At 37.4% G+C, this 27,101-nt stretch overlaps 3 protein-coding genes across 3 annotated transcripts in view; all 3 read left to right on the forward strand.

Annotated features, from left to right (window-relative positions):
- Positions 1 to 3,675, forward strand: part of LOC107566282 (latent-transforming growth factor beta-binding protein 4-like) — a 78,680-nt gene extending 75,005 nt beyond the window's left edge. The window contains exons 34-37 of the mRNA XM_016251676.1: positions 923 to 1,202; positions 2,170 to 2,417; positions 2,910 to 3,059; positions 3,161 to 3,675. Of these exons, the coding sequence (XP_016107162.1) occupies positions 923 to 1,202; positions 2,170 to 2,417; positions 2,910 to 3,059; positions 3,161 to 3,297 (815 nt within the window). The 3' untranslated portion in view covers positions 3,298 to 3,675. The remainder of the gene's footprint in view (positions 1 to 922; positions 1,203 to 2,169; positions 2,418 to 2,909; positions 3,060 to 3,160) is intronic.
- Positions 3,676 to 5,684: 2,009 nt separating this feature from the next.
- Positions 5,685 to 7,231, forward strand: LOC107566289 (latent-transforming growth factor beta-binding protein 4-like). The gene is made up of 3 exons (XM_016251687.1): positions 5,685 to 5,973; positions 6,466 to 6,615; positions 6,717 to 7,231. Exons 1-3 carry the CDS (start codon positions 5,811 to 5,813, stop codon positions 6,851 to 6,853), a joined length of 450 nt encoding a protein of 149 aa, XP_016107173.1. The 5' UTR covers positions 5,685 to 5,810; the 3' UTR covers positions 6,854 to 7,231.
- A 6,119-nt stretch (positions 7,232 to 13,350) lies between these two features.
- On the forward strand, positions 13,351 to 20,748 carry LOC107566291 (estrogen-related receptor gamma-like). The gene is made up of 8 exons (XM_016251690.1): positions 13,351 to 13,479; positions 14,252 to 14,646; positions 16,089 to 16,205; positions 17,208 to 17,318; positions 17,528 to 17,689; positions 17,767 to 18,036; positions 19,306 to 19,546; positions 20,427 to 20,748. Exons 1-8 carry the CDS (start codon positions 13,424 to 13,426, stop codon positions 20,428 to 20,430), a joined length of 1,356 nt encoding a protein of 451 aa, XP_016107176.1. The 5' UTR covers positions 13,351 to 13,423; the 3' UTR covers positions 20,431 to 20,748.
- Positions 20,749 to 27,101: the final 6,353 nt, after the last annotated feature.

Genomic DNA, 27,101 nt, shown 5'->3' on the forward strand with positions numbered 1-27,101 from the left:
CACACTCTCACGCGCACACACACACACACACACACACACACTCTCTCACACACACACAGACACACACACACACACACACACACACTCACACACACACAACAAAGGGTATGTGCACTTGCAGTGTACTTCAAATCTCAAAAGTATGCTATTAAAGACTGTACTTGCAGATAATATAATACTATTGAATTAAAAGACCGCTTAAGTGATTTAAAGAGATACACTTTCATGGCTGTTTCTTAACACACTTTAGAAGACTTTTAAAAAGTGCACTTTATAATGATGTCAAGGTAATCGCTTTATTTTCGAATACATTTGAAATCATTATGTTTCAATAATATTTTGTTGTGTTTTAAAGAAGAACACTTAGTTCTTCTAAGTTTCTAATATGTTTAAAGTTAATATATTTGAATTGTACTAAATTGCAACTTATATCCAAATATGCACTTGCAAATATATTTAAATATAAGTTTCAATAGAAATATTAAAGTATATTTGAAATGCTTGTCAGTACATTCAGCAGTAAGATTTACCATTTCAAAGACAATAGAAGTAATTATGAAATTACAAGTAAACATGTCCTGAAGTCCTACTTAAGTGGGTCAAAAAACACTCTAAAGTTAAACTAATTGCATTTAAACTGTAATATATCATTTAATTGTGAATAACATGCAGTTAAGTATCCATAACAATACATTTAGTTCACACTTAAGTATATTCTAAATGTATTATTTCCATAATAAAAGTATGCTAAAGTGTACTTCTTTTTCAGAGGTGAAAATAAATATTTTTTTGTTGTTGTTTTTGTCTGTTTAGTTGTTCTTTTCTTTGAATTTTAATTTCCCATCATTTCAATTAAATTAAGTAAAATTTTGCCCAACCCTCACACACTCATTCAGTTTCTATCTGTCTGAATCCTGATTAGAGGCCTATGAGGCTCTGTGTAATGAGTTCGGTCCTCCTCCTTACTCTCCTCGTTACTACGAGCGCTTCGGCCCGGGGCCCCTGCCTGGAAGAGGAGGGTACCGCCCGCCGTACAGCCCCCCAGAGTACCCCGAGCCCCTGCCAGGACGCCCCGACTACATATCCCCTGATTATGATGACTACAATCCTGTGGGAGCGGGTGGACGGCGATCCGGGCTGAGAGGCAGAGCCCCCAGCTCATACGGGCTCCCAGACGCCCCCTACAGGCAGCCGGCCCCGGGGTGAGTGGGTCACTCGGACGATACACTGCTGCAATTCTTTTCACCTGCTTACACACAAAGGGCCCTATCATACACTGGGCGCAATGCAGCACCCGGCGTGATGCAAGTGTTTTTTGCTAGTTTCAGCCCGAAGCAGCTATCATTTTCACGTCCAGCAACACGTTGTTTAAATTTGCATTGTTTCAAATGCATTCGTGCCCATTTGTGAGCTCATGGGCGTGCTGGTCTGAAAACGAAGTGTGGACAGTCATTGCATGTATCAGAATTAGGCTACCTATTTGCTCGCGCATGTAATTAGCGAATCCGCCATGGCACGAGTGCAACTGGCTCTTAAAGGGAATGGGAGATGAGACTCTGATTGGTTTATTGCACGTTATGCCCAAAAAACACCCATTACTCATTAAGAGAATAGGGACAACACTTTTAGACCACGCGCCGGGCACGCCGACTGTTTTTCCCGTCGCTAAACTAGCAAAAGTGGATTCGGACACGCCCTAAGTGCACCTGCGCCTTGCGGTTTAGCTCATGCGCTTAGATCATTAAAATAGGGCCCAAAATCTTTACTTGCCACAATTTCTGAAACCCGACACTCAAACACCAGAGGCACGCACCAAATCTGCAAAACCATACACTAATTCTCGGCTTTTGACTCGGTTTTCAATTTCATAAAACACTTTTTGCAAAACACAACACACAATTCTCTATGTAACACACACAAATCTAACAGGAATTAATATTATGGGAAAGGTGTTTGCAAATGTTTGCTTTTGAGATGTGCTTGTGATATTTTGAATGCAGTGCTTCATTTAACAAGAGATGTGAGGCGTTTTGCATTTTGTGTGTGCAGTTCTTGATTTTGTGTGTAAAGTTTGAAAAAAAAAGGCAAAGTTTTGAAAGTGTGTGTAAGCAGCTGAAAAAAAAACTGTAATAACCTGATTGTGTGTAACTGTACTCGACTTCTTTCCAGTGGAAGTCGTTACTATGAGGAGGAGGATGATTATGAAACTGCGCCTGGCCCTCCCTTCGGTATCCCGGATCCTCGTGGCGAACGAATGTTCGATGCACGACCCCTGCCGTCCCGTCCAGACAGGCCTCTGCTCAGTTTGGCCCCGCTTCCGGAAAACTCCCCATACAGCGAGGGTGAGGGGGAGGAGTCATGGAGAGCCCCGCCCCCTTTCCCAATGTTTCCTGACAGACGGGAAGGAGTCTATGAGCGTGAGTCTGAAATTAAAGTCTACCCTAGTGAAAAATATTAACTTTTAATGTTAATATATTAACTTTTAATGCAAATCAAATAATGCACTACAAATAAAATGACAATCAAGTACTTTAGTACATTAGTCAACACATCAAAATAACTACTTCTGCAAAATATTATTAAAACATAATGATTTAAAACATGTTCAACTTTTTAAATTTGACACGATTACAAAGTGTACTTTTTAAAAGTGTACTTGAGTGTGTTAAGAAACAGTAATAAAAGTGTACTTCTGCAAGTGATATGAGTTTGTAATGCTGTTATATATATAATTTTAAGCTTTGAAGTACACTACAAGTGCACATTCAGTATAATTAAGTGCACCATCCTAAACAACCTAAAAGCATCTTAAGACCAGCAAGCCAAGGGTATTTTTGTGAAAAACTCTGCAGTCGTATGTAGTGCATGAACACAGAAGAAGCCGTGATTCCTGTGTGTGTGTGTTTTAGGGAGATACGAGTCCTACGGGAGTCTGAGTTCAGAAGAGTGTGGCATAATCCACGGCTGTGAGAATGGCCGCTGCATCCGTGTGGAGGAAGGTTACACGTGCGACTGTTACGACGGCTATCAGCTGGACATCACTAGCATGACGTGCATAGGTAACCAACCTTTGCTAGATTGTTCCTCACTGATCCTCCATTCTCAAACAGTCACACCACTAGAGGAAGCGACTAAAGATGTGTGTGTTTGACTCCTGCAGATGTGGACGAGTGTGACGATGAAGACACGCTCGACTGCGTGAACGCTCGCTGCGTGAACACGGAGGGCTCGTACAGGTGCGTGTGTCTCAGGGGCTTCATTATGTCCCGAAGACCCAACCACTGCATCCCGGCTTGAGCGAGGACTGCATTTAGAGACTTACTAATTATTATTCCCTGTTTCCACCACGTTGCTGTAAATTGTTGATTTTATGACAATACTTGTGTGTATATCCAAAAGTCTAATAGTGAAGCTTTACACACGAGGCTCAATACAATACTGTAACACTGCAAGCCTTCATGTATAATGCATTATAAAGGTATTTGCAATGCATGTTGTAATGCATTATATCTTTACATAAATAATTGTAACCAAAGTTAAAATGCATTCTAATATTTGAAGGGTTGTTTTTCATGCATTATACTTTTTAAAGGTGTGTTCAGTGAATAGCTGCATTATAATGTATTTTAACGGGATGCATTACGAAGTGCATTAATTAATGCATTAAAAATGTTATACTTATCTTACTTTTAAAATGCATTATATATGAAGTGTTATCACAAAATTATATATTAATGTACTTTTTCATCGGTTTAAATGCAGGCCAGATGAGCTTGAATGTCTGTCATAAATATCTACGAAACTGCATAAACTAGAAGTGCTTTTTTACTCAGATTTCATATTTATATACCTATATCAATGAAGGCAATTCCATGCATACTATATATAAATATATGTATTTTTGTCATATGTCGGAATTTCACCACGTTGCTATTTGATACTGTAAAATCTCTCTTCTGTCTTTGGTCTGTCAGAAACCCCTGTGTCACGTAACACAAAATGCACTGTATTTGCGGGGGAAATGCAGTCGTGAACTGCTATTGTACATCTCAGATGTTTTTATGTGTATGTTTTTGATATCTTCTATGTCGCCTGAAAATATATTTGCACACGTTCCCACCGATCACGAAGTGTTTGTTTGTTGATGAGCTTCCTGAAAACCAACCGCTTCATGGTTTTTCTTTAAACGTGGCCGATATTATAGAAATCCTGTTGTTGTCATTCTTAGGCCGTCTCTCTTTCTCTCACGTGCTTTGTTTGAGAAGGTTTGTAACCAGCTTATCTCGGCGTGGTCCTAATGTGCCTAGTGTTTATATGAATCCAGCTCATAAGTCCTTTTATAGGCCAATCCGCCCACATCACTCAGCCAAGCCGATTATCGGGTTCACTTCACTCATAATGTACTTCGGTGGATTGCAGCGAGCAGCGGAATATCAGCTTTCACTCCATTGTGGCTCGGCCAACAGCGTAGTGGAGGATTTCAGTTTTCCCCATAAACTTCCTCTGATCCTCCTTTGTTGATGGTACTCGGGTGTGTTGAGGTTAAACACGGCCTGAACTGGACTGGCACGAGTACAGATGACTCACTCACTCACTCACAAACACACAAACACAGCGATGCCAGACTGGAATTGGCTGCCGAATGTTTATGGTGGAGTTTTAGGTCAAAGTTCTTGGATTCAGTTAAGTTTCCACTGACGTCACCATGTAGTGACACAGCCATTGATTTACACGCTGCAGTTACGGCTTACGGGTCATTTTTAGAAGAGAATAATATTCATTGTGTTGCTGCGGTGGGTGAGTGAATCTCACAATGAAATGCGTGGGTCATGCTTAACCCCAAAATTATATGTATGTAATGCAAGTGTTTTTTGCTAGTTTCAGCCCGAAGCAGCTATCATTTTCACGTCCAGCAACACGTTGTTTAAATTTGCATTGTTTCAAATGCATTCGTGCCCATTTGTGAGCTCATGGGCGTGCTGGTCTGAAAACGAAGTGTGGATAGTCATTGCATGTATCAGAATTAGGCTACCTATTTGCTCGCGCATGTAATTAGCGAATCCGCCATGGCACGAGTGCAACTGGCTCTTAAAGGGAATGGGAGATGAGACTCTGATTGGTTTATTGCACGTTATGCCCAAAAAACACCCATTACTCATTAAGAGAATAGGGACAACCCTTTTAGACCACGCGCCGGGCACGCCGACTGTTTTTCCCGTCGCTAAACTAACAAAAGTGGATTCGGACACGCCCTAAGTGCACCTGCGCCTTGCGGTTTAGCTCATGCGCTTAGATCATTAAAATAGGGCCCAAAATCTTTACTTGCCACAATTTCTGAAACCCGACACTCAAACACCAGAGGCACGCACCAAATCTGCAAAACCATACACTAATTCTCGGCTTTTGACTCGGTTTTCAATTTCATAAAACACTTTTTGCAAAACACAACACACAATTCTCTATGTAACACACACAAATCTAACAGGAATTAATATTATGGGAAAGGTGTTTGCAAATGTTTGCTTTTGAGATGTGCTTGTGATATTTTGAATGCAGTGCTTCATTTAACAAGAGATGTGAGGCGTTTTGCATTTTGTGTGTGCAGTTCTTGATTTTGTGTGTAAAGTTTGAAAAAAAAAGGCAAAGTTTTGAAAGTGTGTGTAAGCAGCTGAAAAAAAAACTGTAATAACCTGATTGTGTGTAACTGTACTCGACTTCTTTCCAGTGGAAGTCGTTACTATGAGGAGGAGGATGATTATGAAACTGCGCCTGGCCCTCCCTTCGGTATCCCGGATCCTCGTGGTGAACGAATGTTCGATGCACGACCCCTGCCGTCCCGTCCAGACAGGCCTCTGCTCAGTTTGGCCCCGCTTCCGGAAAACTCCCCATACAGCGAGGGTGAGGGGGAGGAGTCATGGAGAGCCCCGCCCCCTTTCCCAATGTTTCCTGACAGACGGGAAGGAGTCTATGAGCGTGAGTCTGAAATTAAAGTCTACCCTAGTGAAAAATATTAACTTTTAATGTTAATATATTAACTTTTAATGCAAATCAAATAATGCACTACAAATAAAATGACAATCAAGTACTTTAGTACATTAGTCAACACATCAAAATAACTACTTCTGCAAAATATTATTAAAACATAATGATTTAAAACATGTTCAACTTTTTAAATTTGACACGATTACAAAGTGTACTTTTTAAAAGTGTACTTGAGTGTGTTAAGAAACAGTAATAAAAGTGTACTTCTGCAAGTGATATGAGTTTGTAATGCTGTTATATATATAATTTTAAGCTTTGAAGTACACTACAAGTGCACATTCAGTATAATTAAGTGCACCATCCTAAACAACCTAAAAGCATCTTAAGACCAGCAAGCCAAGGGTATTTTTGTGAAAAACTCTGCAGTCGTATGTAGTGCATGAACACAGAAGAAGCCGTGATTCCTGTGTGTGTGTGTTTTAGGGAGATACGAGTCCTACGGGAGTCTGAGTTCAGAAGAGTGTGGCATAATCCACGGCTGTGAGAATGGCCGCTGCATCCGTGTGGAGGAAGGTTACACGTGCGACTGTTACGACGGCTATCAGCTGGACATCACTAGCATGACGTGCATAGGTAACCAACCTTTGCTAGATTGTTCCTCACTGATCCTCCATTCTCAAACAGTCACACCACTAGAGGAAGCGACTAAAGATGTGTGTGTTTGACTCCTGCAGATGTGGACGAGTGTGACGATGAAGACACGCTCGACTGCGTGAACGCTCGCTGCGTGAACACGGAGGGCTCGTACAGGTGCGTGTGTCTCAGGGGCTTCATTATGTCCCGAAGACCCAACCACTGCATCCCGGCTTGAGCGAGGACTGCATTTAGAGACTTACTAATTATTATTCCCTGTTTCCACCACGTTGCTGTAAATTGTTGATTTTATGACAATACTTGTGTGTATATCCAAAAGTCTAATAGTGAAGCTTTACACACGAGGCTCAATACAATACTGTAACACTGCAAGCCTTCATGTATAATGCATTATAAAGGTATTTGCAATGCATGTTGTAATGCATTATATCTTTACATAAATAATTGTAACCAAAGTTAAAATGCATTCTAATATTTGAAGGGTTGTTTTTCATGCATTATACTTTTTAAAGGTGTGTTCAGTGAATAGCTGCATTATAATGTATTTTAACGGGATGCATTACGAAGTGCATTAATTAATGCATTAAAAATGTTATACTTATCTTACTTTTAAAATGCATTATATATGAAGTGTTATCACAAAATTATATATTAATGTACTTTTTCATCGGTTTAAATGCAGGCCAGATGAGCTTGAATGTCTGTCATAAATATCTACGAAACTGCATAAACTAGAAGTGCTTTTTTACTCAGATTTCATATTTATATACCTATATCAATGAAGGCAATTCCATGCATACTATATATAAATATATGTATTTTTGTCATATGTCGGAATTTCACCACGTTGCTATTTGATACTGTAAAATCTCTCTTCTGTCTTTGGTCTGTCAGAAACCCCTGTGTCACGTAACACAAAATGCACTGTATTTGCGGGGGAAATGCAGTCGTGAACTGCTATTGTACATCTCAGATGTTTTTATGTGTATGTTTTTGATATCTTCTATGTCGCCTGAAAATATATTTGCACACGTTCCCACCGATCACGAAGTGTTTGTTTGTTGATGAGCTTCCTGAAAACCAACCGCTTCATGGTTTTTCTTTAAACGTGGCCGATATTATAGAAATCCTGTTGTTGTCATTCTTAGGCCGTCTCTCTTTCTCTCACGTGCTTTGTTTGAGAAGGTTTGTAACCAGCTTATCTCGGCGTGGTCCTAATGTGCCTAGTGTTTATATGAATCCAGCTCATAAGTCCTTTTATAGGCCAATCCGCCCACATCACTCAGCCAAGCCGATTATCGGGTTCACTTCACTCATAATGTACTTCGGTGGATTGCAGCGAGCAGCGGAATATCAGCTTTCACTCCATTGTGGCTCGGCCAACAGCGTAGTGGAGGATTTCAGTTTTCCCCATAAACTTCCTCTGATCCTCCTTTGTTGATGGTACTCGGGTGTGTTGAGGTTAAACACGGCCTGAACTGGACTGGCACGAGTACAGATGACTCACTCACTCACTCACAAACACACAAACACAGCGATGCCAGACTGGAATTGGCTGCCGAATGTTTATGGTGGAGTTTTAGGTCAAAGTTCTTGGATTCAGTTAAGTTTCCACTGACGTCACCATGTAGTGACACAGCCATTGATTTACACGCTGCAGTTACGGCTTACGGGTCATTTTTAGAAGAGAATAATATTCATTGTGTTGCTGCGGTGGGTGAGTGAATCTCACAATGAAATGCGTGGGTCATGCTTAACCCCAAAATTATATGTATGTACACACATACACAGACACACACACACATTTTTTATTTTTTTTGCATTTTGCATTGCATTCATGCATCACGACAATACATTTCCCACAAAATTATCCTTAATGTAATGCTACATAAATAAATAATGTGATGAAAATCATCTTTTCCAGAAACATGTTTTTTAATTGACATTAATATTCAGTACAACAAATACATGATATGTAGTTACATATGTAGTTAGTAATTTCTTTTTTTTTCATATTTTCCACACGTTTCCACAAAAATATTCAGCAGCACAACTATTTTCAACATTGATAATAATCAGAAATATTTCTTGAGCAGCATATTATACTGATTTCTGAAGATCATGTGACACTGAAGACTGGAGTAATGATGCTGGAAATACAGCTGCACATCACAGAAATACATTACAGTTTACTATATATTCACATAGAAAACAGTTATTTTGAAATGCAATAATATTTCACAATTATTCTGTATTTTTGATCAAATAAATGCAGCCTTGGTGAGCAAAAAATACTTTAAAAACATTTAAAAAAATATATATTTCCAATCCCAAACTTTTGCACAGCATATATTTATCCATGTATTTAAAAATAAAAAATAAAAATAAAAAAATATATATACTATATATGATTTTATTTTATAATATTTAACATACAAATAAATTGTCTGTATGCAAACAAGAAACTTCTTTCAGAAACAAAACAAAAATGGCCGACGTTTGATTATGATTTCATTTTATAAAAATGTCTTGTTTTATAATATAATTTCTTGATTTCTAGGTGAAATTTGACCCTGCTATTTCTGGAGAGTTTCTGTGAGTGTCTGTGTTGATGGAGTTTGAAAGTTTGAGTGTGTGTTCCTGCTAGTGTTAGTGCTAGTGAGTCAGATTTCCTCTCTCTCTCTCTCTCTCTCTCTCTCTCTCTCTCTCTTGACACTGCAGTTAAGAACACAGCGGCACAGCTCCTGATCTCACACACCGCATGCGAGCGTCTGCTAGAGAAACACCAGTGTGAGCACTGAGGGCCACATGTGCTCGTCATCGCTGTCACACTCACTGAACGATGCCAAAACCAATTGTCTGAATTTGTTGCTGAGGAGGCCTCTCCTGGATTAAGGCCTGTGGGGAACAAGACAGGTGTTCCTGGCCGGCCTAGACTATAATCCTCTCACCTGCGCTGGGTCAGAAATGGGTCAGTGTTCCGTAACACTCCAAAACAGGGTCATCACCTCACACCCCAAACCGGGTCAACATCTCACAGCCGAGCGAGCCGAGTGGCCCATATTCCTAGGAAGCGCTCTAATCCTCCTCACACTACAATATAACTCTGTGAGTTATGTAAATCCACTGCTATAGTGAGAACGCACACTTTTGTGGCAAACACTGAAAAGAACTGTAATGATTATGTAATGGATGATGTGCTGCTGCTCAGGTCTCGTGGTTTGTCTTGTTTACTCCGCGATAATGACCATGATCCCACTTATTTCATGCAAAATCATAATAAATACTATACATAGGGATGAAATAGTATGTAGTGTTATTTGAGTATAACTGAGATACTATGAAAGTTTTTTTATTAATATTTTGAATTACACACAAAAAAAAAATCCATAACAAAAGGGCACAATATACTGTATTTATATGAATGAATTTTCTGTGTTGATTTTTTTACATTTTTTGCCCTGCATTATTTTTGTATATATCTATAGTTTTTATTCATTTTTTTTTTTTTCAATTTTAGTTATTCTTGGTACATCACGTTAAACTAAATAAAAAATAAGAAATGTTTTTTTTATATTATATTTTATTTCAGTTAAAGCTTTCATTTCAAATAGTGTTTCTTTTGTGATTTTTTAATATATATATATATATATCAGTAGTTTTTATAATTTTTTATTCCAGTTTTAGTAATTTTAGTACATCAAGTTAAACTAAATGATTATTTATTTTATTATTATCATTTTAGTTTTAGTTAACTATGATAACCTTCCAAATATATAAGGGAGCCCAGATTAATAATCAGTTATGCATTGTTGCCATGTAAAGTGATCATTATTCAGAAATATCGGACTGCTGAACACTGCAATTGACCAGAATGAAGTATTGCAGAATGGATCATTTATATTTATAGATTTAATAATAAAAGGGGAGAAAATATAATGTTTTTATGATTTTGACAAATTTTTTAATTAATATATTTAAATCATGCATTTTCTATTAAGATTACAATGAATAATAAACATGTCAGATTCTGCACTATTTCTAGGTCACTAATCAAATTGGTGACATTGATCATGTGACTCTATGGACAGCCATTCAAATGTTGTTCTTTCATTGAAGCATGAAAATGAGAGTCAGGTTGTATACAAACGTGTGGATCTTTCAACTTTTCACTGTAATTGTGATGATAATCATTTGTGCTGAATCATTTGTATATTTACATGTAGTAATGACTCTTTTAAAATGTATCTCACTTCATAACAAAGTACTGCATGTAATAAGGTTACGCAGACATAAGCATTGCATCACAGTGTGTGAGACAGACAGGTTTATGATTCTCATAGTAGGTCACTGGAGTACAAAGAGTGCAGCTAAATACTGAGCCTCAGCACTTTTCAGGCATCATGTAATCCTGCATCTGCACAAATCCTGACCTACTGACTGAACATCCACAGCCGCGCTCAGTTAGGGTTATTATAGTTAACTAAAACTAAAAACATAAAACAATTTTATAAAATAAATGATAAAATAAAGATTTCATCTAGTTGTAAACTTTTCTCAGTTTCATTTAGTTTACCTAGATGCACTAAAATAACTAAAACTAAAACTGAAATAAAAATGAATGAAACCTGCATAGACATTTAAAAAAGCTAAAGTCACAAAACACAGCAAAATTACTAAAACTAAAATGAAAACAGAAAATATAAAAATAAAAACTAATTTAAAATAGCAATAAAGCACTATAATAGTATCTCCATACTAAAATAGGTTTACTTGAACTAATAATAAAGAGTACTTCTACAGTATTTAATAATCTTTGCTATTGTTCATTTCAACATTTAGTACTACAGTTTTAAAATCAAGAGTTGTATCTGCTGACATTCGTTAATGCACTGTGAATTATTAATAATCATCTCAGATAGGTCCTTCAAGGTATCTTGGAGAGGTGAGGTGTCTAAGTCACAACATCTAACTACTGGGGTGCCTCAGGGCTCAGTACTTGGACCACTTCTCTTCTCTGTCTACATGGCATCACTAGGTTCTGTCTTTCAGAAACATGGCTTTTCATATCACTGCTATGCTGATGACACTCAACTCTACCTCTCATTCCATTCTGATGATCCGACGATAGCTGCTCGCCCCTCAGCTTGTCTAACAGACATTTCTTGCTGGATGACGGACCATCACCTTCAACTCAACCTTGCCAAGACAGAACTGCTTGTGGTTCCAGCAAACCCATCGTTTCATCACAATTTCACCAATTCAGGCACAAAATCACTTTCACAGACTTTTAAATGAAATGTTCCCTCCTGGTGGAATGACCTGCCCAACTCAATCCCAGCAGCTGAATCCTTAGCTATCTTCAAGAATCGGCTAAAAACACATCTCTTGCATCTTTATTTGACCCTCTAACTCTAGCACTCTCTATTCTAACTCTATTCTTAAAAAAACTTGCACCTTTTAGACTTGCACTCTATTCATTTACTAACTGCTTGCTTGTTGTTTTCTATTTGATCTGTTTTCATTTTTTGTTATATAATAAAAAAGCGCTGCTTACTGCGTTAAGCTAACTGAGACTTGTTATAGCACTTGCGTATCATTGCTCTTTTGTTGGTTTTGATTGCTTCCGTTGTCCTCATTTGTAAGTCGCTTTGGATTAAAGCATCTGCTAAATGACTAAATGTAAATGTAAATTAACATGAACAGTTGAATTTTATGAATTAATATAAAAAAATTACTTAATCAATAACTTGCAATACAGTCGTTGGTTACACTTTATTTTAAGGTGTCCTAGCTACAGTGTAATTATACATTTAAGTGCTGAGTAATATTAATTGACTACATGTACTTTCCATATGGTTAGGGTAACTTGCATGTAATTATGTATAATTAATTGTTATTACAATAGTAAGTACGTGTAGCACGTGTAACAAGGACACCTTAAAATAAAGTGTTACCCAGTCATCTATTCATTGTAATATGCTGTAGAAAATGCACTGCTTATTGTTAGTTCATGTTCGCTAATGCATTAACTAATGTTAACAAATGAGTCCTTATTGTAAAGTGTTACCACTTTTCTCTCTCAAACACCACTTAACATACTTTACCATGTAAGAGTCGTCAACTAAAAGGTTTTTAGTGTAGTAGCTGAATTAGAATTAGCATTTAACGCCAATATTCCCCAACTTTACACTGACATGGATTGAAAATCAAACAATGATTCGAGTGACATTTGATGGGACTTAAACTAGCAGGAAATCCTGTAGTTCCAGTACAGAGAGCTCAAATTGGAGTCTGTTTTGAAGGTCAACAACAGAGGCAGCAACAAGGAAATGAAGCAGACTTGATGTGGCGGGAGTGGTTTGTTGGTGTTCGCAGCCAACTGCAGATAAGGAATGTCTTTAAATTTATTTACATACAACAAAGAGCCTCGGTCACTGTGGAAAATGGAGTAAAAATGGGGGAAAAATAGAGGGAGGGGGGTGAAAGTTATGAAAAATCATCATCTCAATGACTCTCCACAGGTTTCATTGTGTATTGAAGCCCATAAGAATGCATTCTTTAAATGTGTTGCTTTATGAAACAACTGATTTGCAGTTGGCCTGCTTGTATCGTTGACCTGTCAGTTATGAGAGCTCATCAATAGGGTTTTAATCAGCATGCATCTGGATTAGATTAGACCCGCCCACCGCCACGCATCACTTACATAAACCTGCAGCCCTGCAGCTCCTGCTCAGTGTGCAGCTCCGTTCCCTTCATCACAGACAGTCCCCGGGGAACAGTAGTGATGGACCTCAAGGAGTTTTGCCTGAGTGAGAACTTCCAGTTTCTAAACCAGCACAAGTAAGCAGGACTATTACTGTTCCAAATTCAAATGCCTTTTAATATATTACTTTGTGTACCTAAACTCTGCAGAAAGTGTTGTCATATGTGTTATATGTCAGATGCAGCACAAAGTTTTCATTAATTAATAAAGAGTGTTTTTAAAAAGCAAAATGAAGTTTTTGTGCAGGTTGTAACATTTGCAACTCTTTGATTTGACTAAAAATGCCAGTAACGAAGCTTCAGTTTACAGTTTTAATGGACTGAAACGTTTGTGGTGTGTAATGTGATGACACAAGACTGTTTGAAGATTGCATGCCATTGCAAATATGTAAATAATGCTTTACTTTTCATTATGTATCATAAATGTGCAATGCACTATGCAATGCTTAGAAAGTTATTTAAACTCATCTTTAAAAATACTGTTTCTAATCTCAACTGCATACTGGCATGATGTTTTTAAGACGTGCAATATTTCACTTTCAAGGATTATGAACTGACTAAATTGGTAGTAAATGCATGTTTTTTGTTTTTTCGTAATACTACATAGGCTAATAATTTAAATAACCTAAAAGTCATTCATTAATAACCCAACTCATTCATAAATATTACATGTTGCTTAACAGGTCAGTAGTTCATGCAGTTTACATTAAAAAGATGAATATATAAAGAGCCTACACTATCTGTTCAAAAGTATGACATGATAATTAATCACTTTTGCCTCTCATATAGGAGTGTAAATGTAATTAAATGACAAACTAACACTTTTGAAACTTGCTCCACCTCACATCAGTCTTTTGGATGCGTCCACCTCTGATGACCCTCCGTCCCCGACCGATGCGCCGCTCAAAGCCGCCCCGCGGAGCCCCTCGCTCGGCCTGGACAGCAGCGCGACACCGTTCAGCCCCGGCAGCGCGTCGGACAGCAGCGGCTACAGCGTTTTCTCCGGGAACCCGTCTCTGAACCCGGACTCCCCCGTCAGCTCCAGCTCCATCTCCAGCAGCAGCGCTGCGGCTCTCTTCCAGCCCGTCGGTCACACAGAGTCCCTGCTGAGCTGCGACTACATCGCGTCCCTGAACCCGGGGCCCAAGCGCCTGTGCCTGGTGTGCGGAGACTTCGCGTCCGGCTATCACTACGGCGTCGCGTCGTGTGAGGCGTGCAAAGCCTTCTTCAAAAGAACCATTCAAGGTAACGACTGCAGCCACAAAACATCATAAGTTAGTATGAAATTAAACAAGTTGAATCATGATATAGTAACAGGGCCGTCCTTAGCTGGAGCGGGGCCCCCCTCGGTCCGTGCGCGATCGAGTTCTCTCTGGATTCGCTCATAAAAATGATGTGACACTTAGATGCGTGCATTTTCATTTTTAAACAAATTACTGATTTTCGCTGCATGTATGCTAATGACTTAATAACGAAAATTAGTGTTCAAGTGTGTGGATGCGTTTGTGCTGTTAATGAATGTAATGATCGATATGACATGAGCTACTATCTGTCTGACATCGATTTGTGTGTGAAGACTCAGTGTGCTGCTGTTTTAATCAAAGCACATTGTCCATGCAAGTGTCTTGATTTTGATTAATTGGAATGGTGTTTATAAAATACCAAATTAAAATTCAGTTGTATTATTATTTGATGAACTGTGAAGCTGAGATAAAACTGTTGCCAATGATTAATACTTAGCCACTGGAATTTCTATTCAATTTTTCTAAGGTTTCTATTGCAAGATTTGTATTTATTTTTTTGTGCATGTGTATGTGCGTGTGTGAAAACATGTGTAATATAAAATCAGAATTGTTGTCTCTTGGCACATATAGTCAATATATGCATTGAATATAATCTGGCTGTAATATATTTTGTAGTCTGCATGAAAACCATTTACAAAATTATATATATAGGGGAGTTTTGTAAAGGTTTCTGATGGATGCAGACGGTGTGTTTTTATTGGCTTTGGCCTTGGGCAGACAAAGAACAAGTGTGTGTTAACATATCAATATATCGATGAAGTGTTCAATCACATAACGGATGCTCTCATCCCACAGTCTTGTCCAGCGTTGTGTTTTAGACAAATCTATTGATCAGCGTTAACCGTGGACATTCCAGGATTTGCTTCTCTGGGCATTAATGAGTGTTGAACATTCGTCAATACTCTGGCCTCTGGGAAAGCCCCAACTTCTATCTCTTGCCATGATTATTAAATTATGAGGCAGTGCAAATCAATAGTTGAACTCTGTCTGGACTCCTATGGATTTCTGTGTGAAAGCTCAGCTTGTGAAGCATGGGACAAATGGACTTTATGTTTGATTGAACATGTGATAGATATATCGCACTTAGTAGAGCTACAGTTTTCAGTACATACAACTGAGCGTCTGTCATTAAAAATAAATAACAGTTAATGGCATTCACTAACAACATTAAAGCATGTGTGCTTGCATATTGAGTTGTGCTGCTCACACAGGCTACATGAGTTTGAATCCAGCTCGCAGTGTTTCCTGATAACGTCCCTCCTCCCTGTTTTTTATTTTCCTCTGAATAAAAAAAGTGTGAACAGGTCAAAAGAAAAAAGTGCAGTAAGTGTTTGCTGTGCTCTGTGTCCGCTGTAAATCTGGTGTGATCTGTGGGTGTTTCAGGAAACATCGAGTACAGCTGTCCGGTGCTGAACGACTGTGAGATCACTAAGAGACGGAGGAAATCCTGCCAAGCATGTCGTTTCCAGAAGTGCCTGCGTGCCGGCATGATGAGAGAGGGTGAGCTCCTCTGAAAGCTGACACGAAACTCAAACTATTATTTGACCGTCATTTTATCTTTAGATGTTTGCTTTCCGTGGCTAAAATAACTGATGTCCATATATGCCTGCAGTGGGATCCAAAAAGACTGAGACCACTTATATTTAGTATTTTTTTAGTACTGAATAAACAATCCAAAGATATTTGCAGCATAACCGCTTGAGTGAATATTGCAAATGTACTTTCTTTTTCTTTAGAAAAGTAAGAAGTAAATGTATGGTTAAAACAAAAAAGATGCACTGTATTGCACGGTAACATCAGTTACTAACAATGAGCAATACATTTGTTACAAGTCTCAAAACTTTAAAAGTCATATATGAAACGTTGACATTATGACTTTAGATGTTGTAATTATGATATAATCATGATATTATGACTTTGAAAGTCAAAATTATGACAAGTTGAAATTATGCTAAAAAGTCAAAATTCTATCATACTAAGTTAAAATTATGGCATAAAAAGTCATAATTATGACATAAAATGCTGAAATTGATATACTAAGACAAAATGATGATGTACTAAGTCATAATTATGAGATAAAGTTGGAATTATGACAAGCAATCGAAATGATGACAAAGTCGAAATTATGAGATAAAATGTCATAATTGTGCCTTTTTATCTCATAATTATGATTTATTGTCACAATTTCAACTTAATCTGAGTAAAGTGACTGTGTTTCATTTATGATATTCATACTCTGAATTTTAACTTTTTATCTCATAATGATGTTTTTGTTAGAATTTTGACTTTATCTTGTAATTATGAGTTGTACTTGGCAAAGCGTGATTTTGTTTCTTATATTGCAGAAATGGCCTTCCATACGTTTGGACACAGTGTCTATCTTGCTATTGCTTAGTGAAGCTGTTATGACAAGAACAGTGAACACAAGTATACTTTAGCAGTAAGAACTAGTCATGTTTATTTATGTTATAATGACACATTATTTTCCGTGTGTGTGTGCAGGTGTGCGTATGGACCGCGTGAGAGGAGGCCGACAGAAGTACAAGCGCAGAGTGGATTCAGCGCTCTCTCTCTTCACCAAAACACCTTACGCTCATCCCAGCAAACCGATCCGTGAGTCCCACCACACACATACTAACATTGATTAACACAGCCTTCACGCAACCCTTTAGAGCATTTTAAAATATTAACAAAAGAGCAGCGGACCTGAGCACGAAGGCCAGCATTAGAAACTGTCGTCAGTGGATTATGAGTGGTTGAGGATTTAACCTGATTAACGGTTTAACATCATTAATAAAACATCCTCATCTTTTCCTTTCCAGGAAACAAAGTGATCTCTCAGCTCCTCGTATCTGAACCGGCTCCTCTGAGAGCCGCCCCTGACCCCGCGACCCCGGACAGTGACCTTAAAACGCTGCTGACCTTATGTGACCTTTTGAACAGGGAGCTGCTGGTTATGATCGGCTGGGCCAAACACATTCCAGGTACACAGCCAGTGCTGATCTGGTGAATCCTCATCCAGATGTGCTGCATGAAGATAACCGCTGGCTGTGTTTGGCAGGTTTCTCTGGCCTCTCGCTGGTGGATCAGATGGCGCTGCTCCAGAGCGGCTGGATGGAGACGCTGGTGCTGAACGTGGTTTGGCGATCTCAGGGTTCGGCTGACGAGCTTCAGTTTGCGGAGAACCTGCGACTGAACGAGAGCCAGTGTCGAGCCGCAGGACTGCATGATCTCTACACGGCTCTGAGACACCTGACCTCCAAATACCAGCAGATGGGCCTCAACCAGGAGGAGGTGCTCACTCTCAAAGCCATGGCTCTGGCCAACTCAGGTATATATACACACACACATACATATATATATATATATACATACAGTATATAAACCTCTTACATTAAGTTATGTGTAATAAAATGGAATGACACACGGAAAAAGTATTCCTGATCCATATGCTTGTACTGATGCTTCTTAAGTAGTGTTGAGGGATTGCCTAAACTCTGTCTATGTCTGGTTTGTGTGATAGGAGTTCATTCTGCTTTATTTTAGTTCCCATTTTCAGTCTCAGACTCACTGGCCAAGAAAAACCAATCAATATGAACAGAGCAGTTCAGAGCACAGATCAATACATCAATTAGCTGCGTCCCGCATCCGACCGCAGGGCGTTTACAGTCAGACGACACCCAGAAAACTATCGTTTTTACACTTGACACAGAAAAACCTAAAGGCCTGATGACCTGATGGACCTGGGCTAGCCCATTAAGCACCAACAAGAGACATTCTGGAACGCTTAACGTGGCTTAACGCATTAAAACAGAGTTATTAAAAGACCAAACTCAGTAAACACATTATTAATAAAGTAAACTATTTACAGACAAGCTGATGAGCCCAGAAAGCGAATTACACGTTGTGTTTTCCTCCCATAGAAAACCACTGTAAGGAAACCGCGTAAAGTGGCTTAATGCATTAAAACAGTGTTTTAAAAATACCAAACTCAATAAACACTATAATATATATATATTATAAATAAACAAAATGATCTATTTTTCTTTTATGCCAAAAATCATTAGGATATTAAGTAAAGATTTCCTACCGTAAATATATCAAAACTTAATTTTTGATTAGTAATATGCATTGCTAAGAACTTCATTTGAACAACTTTAAAGATGATTTTCTCAATATTTTGATTTTTTTGCACCCTCAGATTCCAGATTTTCAAATAGTTGCATCTCAGCCAAATATTGTCCTATTATCCTAACAAACCACACATCAATGGAGAGCTTATTTATTCAGCATTCAGAAGAAGTATAATCTCATTTTTTTTTTATGACTGGTTTTGTGCTCCAGGGTGACATTTTTAAGTCGCTTTGGATACAAGCGTCTGCTAAATGACTAAATGTAAAATAATAGGAAGTGTTGCGTTCGTATCATGGGCTCATATCTGCTTGTCTGTACATGATTTATTAATAATGTTTATTGAGTTTGGTCTTTTTAAAGCCACGTTAAGTGTTTTTCACGTTAAGCCTTCTAGAATGTCCCAGTGTTTAACACTGCGCTCCAGCAGCCGAGGGGCTCTAGTGACCTCGCCGACGCTTTCTTTCAGACGCAGAGAACGTGGAGGGCGCCGAGGCCGTGCAGCGCTTCCAGGACGGGCTCCACGAGGCCCTGCAGGACTACGAGAGCAGCCAGCATCCGTCCGAAGCTCACCGCGCCGGGCGCCTGCTCATGACGCTCCCGCTGCTGCGTCAGACGGCGCTCAGAGCCGTGCGCTGCTTCAGCCGGCTGCACAGGGACGGACGCGTACCCATGCACAAACTCTTCCTGGAGATGCTGGACGCCGCGATCTAGAGCAGGACTGAGGTGTTTTGACCCCTCAAGTGTCACCCCCATATATATTATAAATAAACAAAATGATCTATTTTTCTTTTATGCCAAAAATCATTAGGATATTAAGTAAAGATTTCCTACCGTAAATATATCAAAACTTAATTTTTGATTAGTAATATGCATTGCTAAGAACTTCATTTGAACAACTTTAAAGATGATTTTCTCAATATTTTGATTTTTTTGCACCCTCAGATTCCAGATTTTCAAATAGTTGCATCTCAGCCAAATATTGTCCTATTATCCTAACAAACCACACATCAATGGAGAGCTTATTTATTCAGCATTCAGAAGAAGTATAATCTCATTTTTTTTTTATGACTGGTTTTGTGCTCCAGGGTGACATTTTTAAGTCGCTTTGGATACAAGTGTCTGCTAAATGACTAAATGTAAAATAATAGGAAGTGTTGCGTTCGTATCATGGGCTCATATCTGCTTGTCTGTACATAGAGTGATTTATTAATAATGTTTATTGAGTTTGGTCTTTTTAAAGCCACGTTAAGTGTTTTTCACGTTAAGCCTTCTAGAATGTCCCAGTGTTTAACACTGCGCTCCAGCAGCCGAGGGGCTCTAGTGACCTCGCCGACGCTTTCTTTCAGACGCAGAGAACGTGGAGGGCGCCGAGGCCGTGCAGCGCTTCCAGGACGGGCTCCACGAGGCCCTGCAGGACTACGAGAGCAGCCAGCATCCGTCCGAAGCTCACCGCGCCGGGCGCCTGCTCATGACGCTCCCGCTGCTGCGTCAGACGGCGCTCAGAGCCGTGCGCTGCTTCAGCCGGCTGCACAGGGACGGACGCGTACCCATGCACAAACTCTTCCTGGAGATGCTGGACGCCGCGATCTAGAGCAGGACTGAGGTGTTTTGACCCCTCAAGTGTCACCCCCATTTCTGAACATAGACGTGAAAGTGCACTATCCAAACGACAATCTGCAGATCATTGCAGAAGTGGAACCATTTCAAAAAGTTAGAGAAGTTTAAATTACTGTAAAGAAAACGCACTGTACCAATTTTTTTTATTTAATTTGATGTATTTTACTAAATATTTTTAAATCCAAAATTGATATAAAATTAAATCCTAATGTCTAAATAAGCTAAGTTCCAAATTTGAAGTTGATATAAAAAAAAATGAGATTTTATTTAGAGCGTCATACCACAAACAGCCACCGGGTGCCATCCAAACATGATTTTTTTAATGCATTTTTCTGTCACAAATGTGACCCTGGAGCACAAAACCAGTCACAAGGGTCAATTTTTCGAAATTGAGATTTATACATCATCTGAATAAATAAGCTTTCCATTGATGTATGGTTTGTTAGGATCGGACAATATTTGAAAATCTGTAATCTGAGGGTGCAAGAAAATCAAAATATTGAGAAAATCATCTTTAAAGTTGTTCAAATGAAGTTCTTAGCAATGCATATTACTAATCAAACATTAAGTTTTGATATATTTACGGTAGGACATTTACTAAATATCTTCAAGGAACATGATCTTTACTTAATATCCTAATGATTTTTGGCATAAAAGAAAAATCAATAATTTTGACCCATACAATGTATTGTTGGCTATTGCTACAAATATACCCCAGCGACTTAACACTGCTGTTGTGCTCCAGGGTCACAAATGTCTAAATTTCTCTGCTGTTACTTTTTAATTCCTATTAAAAGCTAATTAATACTATTAGCTAATTATTAACTAAACAATTAGCTAATAACTAATTAGTACTATTAATTACTCTTGCTATTACTATTCTATCACAAAATAACCACCCGATACGGAATTTTGAGACACAGACCTTTCCGACGATATGCATTTTGTCAAGTTTATAAAAACTTTTGATACTAAAAGAGCGTAATATGACACTTGACCCCGCCCACTTAGGGGGAGGAGACCGCCAAAAGATATTAAAGTACCATTTCCATTGAAAAGCAATGTCTGTTTTCAAAATGGTTTTCACAGGATGAATTTTGAGATTACTTAAGTACGTAACAGAGAAAAAAGCCAGGTGGGCTGGTGCCAGTTTAAGGGGTTTTAACAGAGCAGCTCGACCTCTGGACATCAGGGTAACCGCGTCCAGCGCGACGCTTAGCGCAGCTGAAGCAGTCTGGCAGCTAAACTGCACTTGATGACGAGAGGTTCATATCGCTCTCCGTCTCACTGAAGCACAATCTTTGACTATTTATTTGATTTTATAGCTTTACATGATATATCAATGTTTCAGTAGAGGTTCGTCAGTCTAGCTTTGGGAACTCGGGTACTATTGAAGAGAGTACGATCAGCATCATAAACAGCAACACAAATAGTCTGCAGTACATTGCCAAGCTATCGAGCAATATGCCTTTCTATTTATTGTCTAATTTATTACAAATGCCACCTATCTGCTGTTATTTATATGAAAATAAATTATTTTTTTGGGAATTTTCCAGAGTGCTTTTTTCAGGTAAACGAGTGCATTTACAAACACAACAACTTTAAAAAGATTAATTCAGTGTTCAAGGAAGAATAACTATATCATAGAAATGTGTTCTAATGTTATGTAATGACAAATAAAAATCATGTTAAAATGAAATTTGCTGTATAAAAAGACAAAGATGTTTTATAATAGTACACAAAAACTAATTATTAATGAATAATTAAATATTATATTATTTATATATTTTAATACAGCTCTTAAATTATTGCAATGATAATACTTTTTTGCTTATAATCAGTAACACTATAACAAAATAAACATAAAATATATTATTATACAAAACGAATTATTCATAAAGAATAATTAACTATTTATATTATTTATTAATATATCCATTTGAACTACATCTTAAATTATTATGATAATGATTTATTTGACTGATAACCAGTAACACTAAATGAATTAAATTGTATATATAAAATACATAACATATATTATACAAAACTAATTAATAATGAATGATTAAATATTATATTATTAATATTTAATCATAATAATAATTATTATTAATAATAATACTATTATAATTAAATTAATAATATTTAAATGTAATTAAAAAATAAAAATTATTATTAATATAACCTTTTAAATTATAATAATGATAATGATTTATTTTATTGATCATCAGTAATACAATGAATTAAAAAGTGTTATATTACATTAATTTGATTTTTTTATTCTGTCAATGTGTGTCGATCTAGATTTGATAGTCTGTCCATCTATAGCCGTACTATTATTTATTTACATGAAACAGATTTTCTGGTATTTTCAAAAGGGATTCTGGGAGGAGCTTCTAGGAGGAATACAGTAAAGCAAGTATAACTTATCAAACGGTTCATGTTAAACACAATAAGGTTCTTTGCGTTCACAACTTCATCGCCTAAAGACTTTCAGATTTATTTAGGAATGATAGCATTAATGTAAAAAACAATATACCATAACACTATCTGGCAGAGACACCACATTTTCAAGCTTGTCATAAACAGGGTAAAATACTAGGTTATATTTGAACAAAGAAGGAGATGATACGAACACAGTGAACATTCAGACGGCATACTCTAACATAATGACTTTAAGCAACGTGTTACCATCTGAAAGGCACACAGTGAAGACGCTCTGCATTCACACACAACCGTCCTCTGAGGCGTAACGGAAAGAGCCAGCTGAACGGCAGTCTGTACTCGTGTGTGTGTGCACTTCTGCAAACGGTGTTGAACGTTTGCTGAATATATACACATTGTGTTGCCTGTAACAGAGCTGCAAGCGCTCGCTCTACTTTGCAATGCATTACACCTGGTTTTGCTAGTTATTGACATACACAATTAATTTTCATACTTTTGTTTTAGAAGAACCACCTGTAAACTGCTTATTACAGACACACACCGTGAGTTTTCTTTACAGCCATATCAGATCATTTTCTGATTTTTGTTTTTTTGTTTTGCTTATCATCAGACAATATAACGAATGCTCTTGTTCATTTATAACACACATTTTCTGTTTTCAAACATTTAAAGTGAATTTGAAGTATAATGTAAAATAAGTATCTGTTGTTTGCTACCATTACACTGTACTATATCCAGGAGCCCATCCTGCTCTATAGATGTCAGAATCAGCACTGACCAGTAATAAACGAGCCGTCGAGTAGTTATTACATAACCCTGTCAGTCTGAACAGCATTCACACAGTTTTGAGTTCATGCAGTGACACACTAAACACAACACAGCCTGAAGATGATGCATGTAACTTCTGCACCAGCTGCATCACTTAACCAACCTGATCAAATGATGGCCGTTCTCAAATAGGATGCTTAGACACGCCCCTATCCTGTCATTGGCTGGCTAAACACACTGCCCCGCCCCAATCTCACTCGATTGGTTGATCAATGTTTTACCAGCACCAGACATGTTTAGTTGTCTTTAGTTGCATACGTTTGGGAAGTATGTTAACATGCCAAAAAAAAAAACATTTTTGTATACGATTAAACAAATCTGACGTAAATGTACAAATGAAAAGTACTTCGTTCTTTAAGTCTTGTGGAACGGGATTTTTTCCCCTCATTTACATGTGATTTTCCATATTCTCATAATAACTCCACATTCTATATTATAAGGCACCCAGTGATACTGAGAATACTGTTCTAAAAGAAATATTCTATATATGCTATAATATTTGATCATAATTCAGAATTTTTAATTCAGATTTTGTGAATATCATACATAAATATAGAAATTATATTCAATAGATAAAATTGTATTCGCAAAAATTCTGAATACACACACACATATAGATACATACTAGTGCTGTCGAATGATTAATCGCGATTAATTGCATCCAAATAAGTTTGTTTACACAATATGTGTGTGTGCTGTGTACAGTATATTCATTTTGTATATATACACACACACACACACACACACACACAGTATATATTTATATTCATATAATTTATACAATATATATATTTAATTTACAAACAAAATATTTTTCTGAAATATATACATGCATGTGTGTGTATTTATGCTGTATATAAATAATAAATATACACATACATACTAGTGCTGTCGAATGATTAATCGCGATTAATTGCATCCAAATAAGTTTGTTTACACAATATGTGTGTGTGCTGTGTACAGTATATTCATTTTGTATATATACACACACACACACACACACACAGTATATATTTATATTCATATAATTTATACAATATATATATTTAATTTACAAACAAAATATTTTTCTGAAATATATACATGCATGTGTGTGTATTTATGCTGTATATAAATAATAAATATACACAGCATACACACATATATTACGTATGTAAACAATTTTTTAGTTTGAATGCGATTAATTGCGATTAATTGTTTGACAGCACTAATATACTGTATATACATGCACATATACATTTATATATATATATGGATGTGTGTGTGTGTATTCTCTGATATTGAGAATACTGCTGTAAAAGAAGCATACGTATAATTATGTATATATACTTATACACAAATACTTTTCAATTACTAATTCTGTATTTCTGAATACATTTCTGTTGATGGGTAGAACATTCATTCTAATATATATATATATATATATATATATATATATATTTTTTTTTTTTTCCCCCTGTGTCCACTGTGTTGACTTTCCTCTCAGAAGCTGGTTTCATTCATGTGAGGTTTGGGGCTGGTGGAAGATGAAGAGGCGGGGCTTTCTTGCCCGGGTACATTCTCATTGGACGGGCTCTCACTGGTCGGAGAGGTCAGGGGTCGTCTTGGAGACGTGGGTGTTTGTGATCTGGCTGGACTGAGCGGTGAAGGAGCAGGACTTGGCGCTGCCGAAGCTGGTCTTCTCACGGATGCCGCTGCTGCTGAGGAGGAGGATGATGAAGGTGTGGAGAACGGCGACTGCATTCTGAGGCCGAGTCTCGCTTCGAGCTCACTGCACACAGCTAAACTGCGTCTCCCCGCGTCCAGGCCGGCTGTGTCCGAGCTCTTGGCTCTCTCCTGACAGCGCTCCACAAAGCTGCCCCTGCGGATGGAGCCCAGGCCGTCGCTGCTGGCCAGAGATGACTGGCTCAGGCCGAGGTGGGGTTTGCTGAGGGGAACCAGCGGGGCCTGACGGGGCAGACTACCGGTCAGAGGAGCCGGACCCCGAAAACCACCGGCAGCTCGACCGATATCACCGAACTGAGACTGAAGACTGTGGGGAAAGACATGAGAGACTATATAAACGAGCAATAGTGCCATCTACAGGCCATGACAGAAAACAAGGCTAACACTATTTCACAGTGACTGTGTTACACTTGTATCAACTGTAATAAAGACAGTAAGTTATGCATAATTACATGCAAATAACCAGGGGTGCACATACGTTTTTCAGCCTGGTTCTCAAAAGAGAGCCTGGAGATTTGGTTTGGTCCTCACACTGCACATAGTGTGTAACCCATTCAATATAACTATACAAATATAAATTAATAATAGTGATCATATTATCGCACTTTATTTAGTTATTTTTTTTAAATAAAAGAATAAAGTGTGATTATACTATTATATTCTAAAATAAAAAGGGAGTATTAAATACAAATACAATTATTATATAGTAAACTTAAAAATAAAATGCTAATATTTACTTTTTTAAAAGATGTTGTTAATCAGTATTACTCAGTACTCATACACACACACATACATATATATATATATATATATACACATACACACACACACACACGTATATACAGTACAGTAGTGATGTAAATCGATTAAAATATTTAAATCGCGATTAATAACCCATTCAATATAACTATACAAATATAAATTAATAATAGTGATCATATTATCGCACTTTATTTAGTTATTTTTTTAAAATAAAAGAATAAAGTGTGATTATACTATTATATTCTAAAATAAAAAGGGAGTATTAAATACAAATACAATTATTATATAGTAAACTTAAAAATAAAATGCTAATATTTACTTTTTTAAAAGATGTTGTTAATCAGTATTACTCAGTACTCATACACACACACATACATATATATATATATATATATACACATACACACACACACACACGTATATACAGTACAGTAGTGATGTAAATCGATTAAAATATTTAAATCGCGATTAATCGCATGATTGTCTTGAGTCAACTCATAATTAATCGCAACGTAATCGCACATTTTATCTGTTCTAAATGTACCTTAAATTAACACTTTTCAACTTTTTAATACTCTAATCAACATGAGCATGGAAAAATATGGATGCTTTATGCAAATGTATGTTTATTATTAGTGAAACCATGCCTAACATAGAGCATGAAGACTAGACATGTTGCATAGCTCATAGATGTTTTTCAAAGCACTTGTTCATGTCTATTAGACACATGAGAAAAGAACATAGAAACACCAGGTTCCCATTACTTCTCTTTCTTTGCACGGAGCAATTTACTTGCACAAGCCTGTTTACATTATTCACAGGACAGGGCAGCTCACTTCTTCTGAACAGGCAAAATGTAGATTTATTATTACATGTGTTTGCCTC

The sequence above is a fragment of the Sinocyclocheilus grahami genome, unplaced genomic scaffold (assembly GCF_001515645.1).
Source record: "Sinocyclocheilus grahami isolate Dianchi unplaced genomic scaffold, SAMN03320097.WGS_v1.1 scaffold1067.1, whole genome shotgun sequence".
NCBI lineage: Eukaryota > Metazoa > Chordata > Actinopteri > Cypriniformes > Cyprinidae > Sinocyclocheilus > Sinocyclocheilus grahami.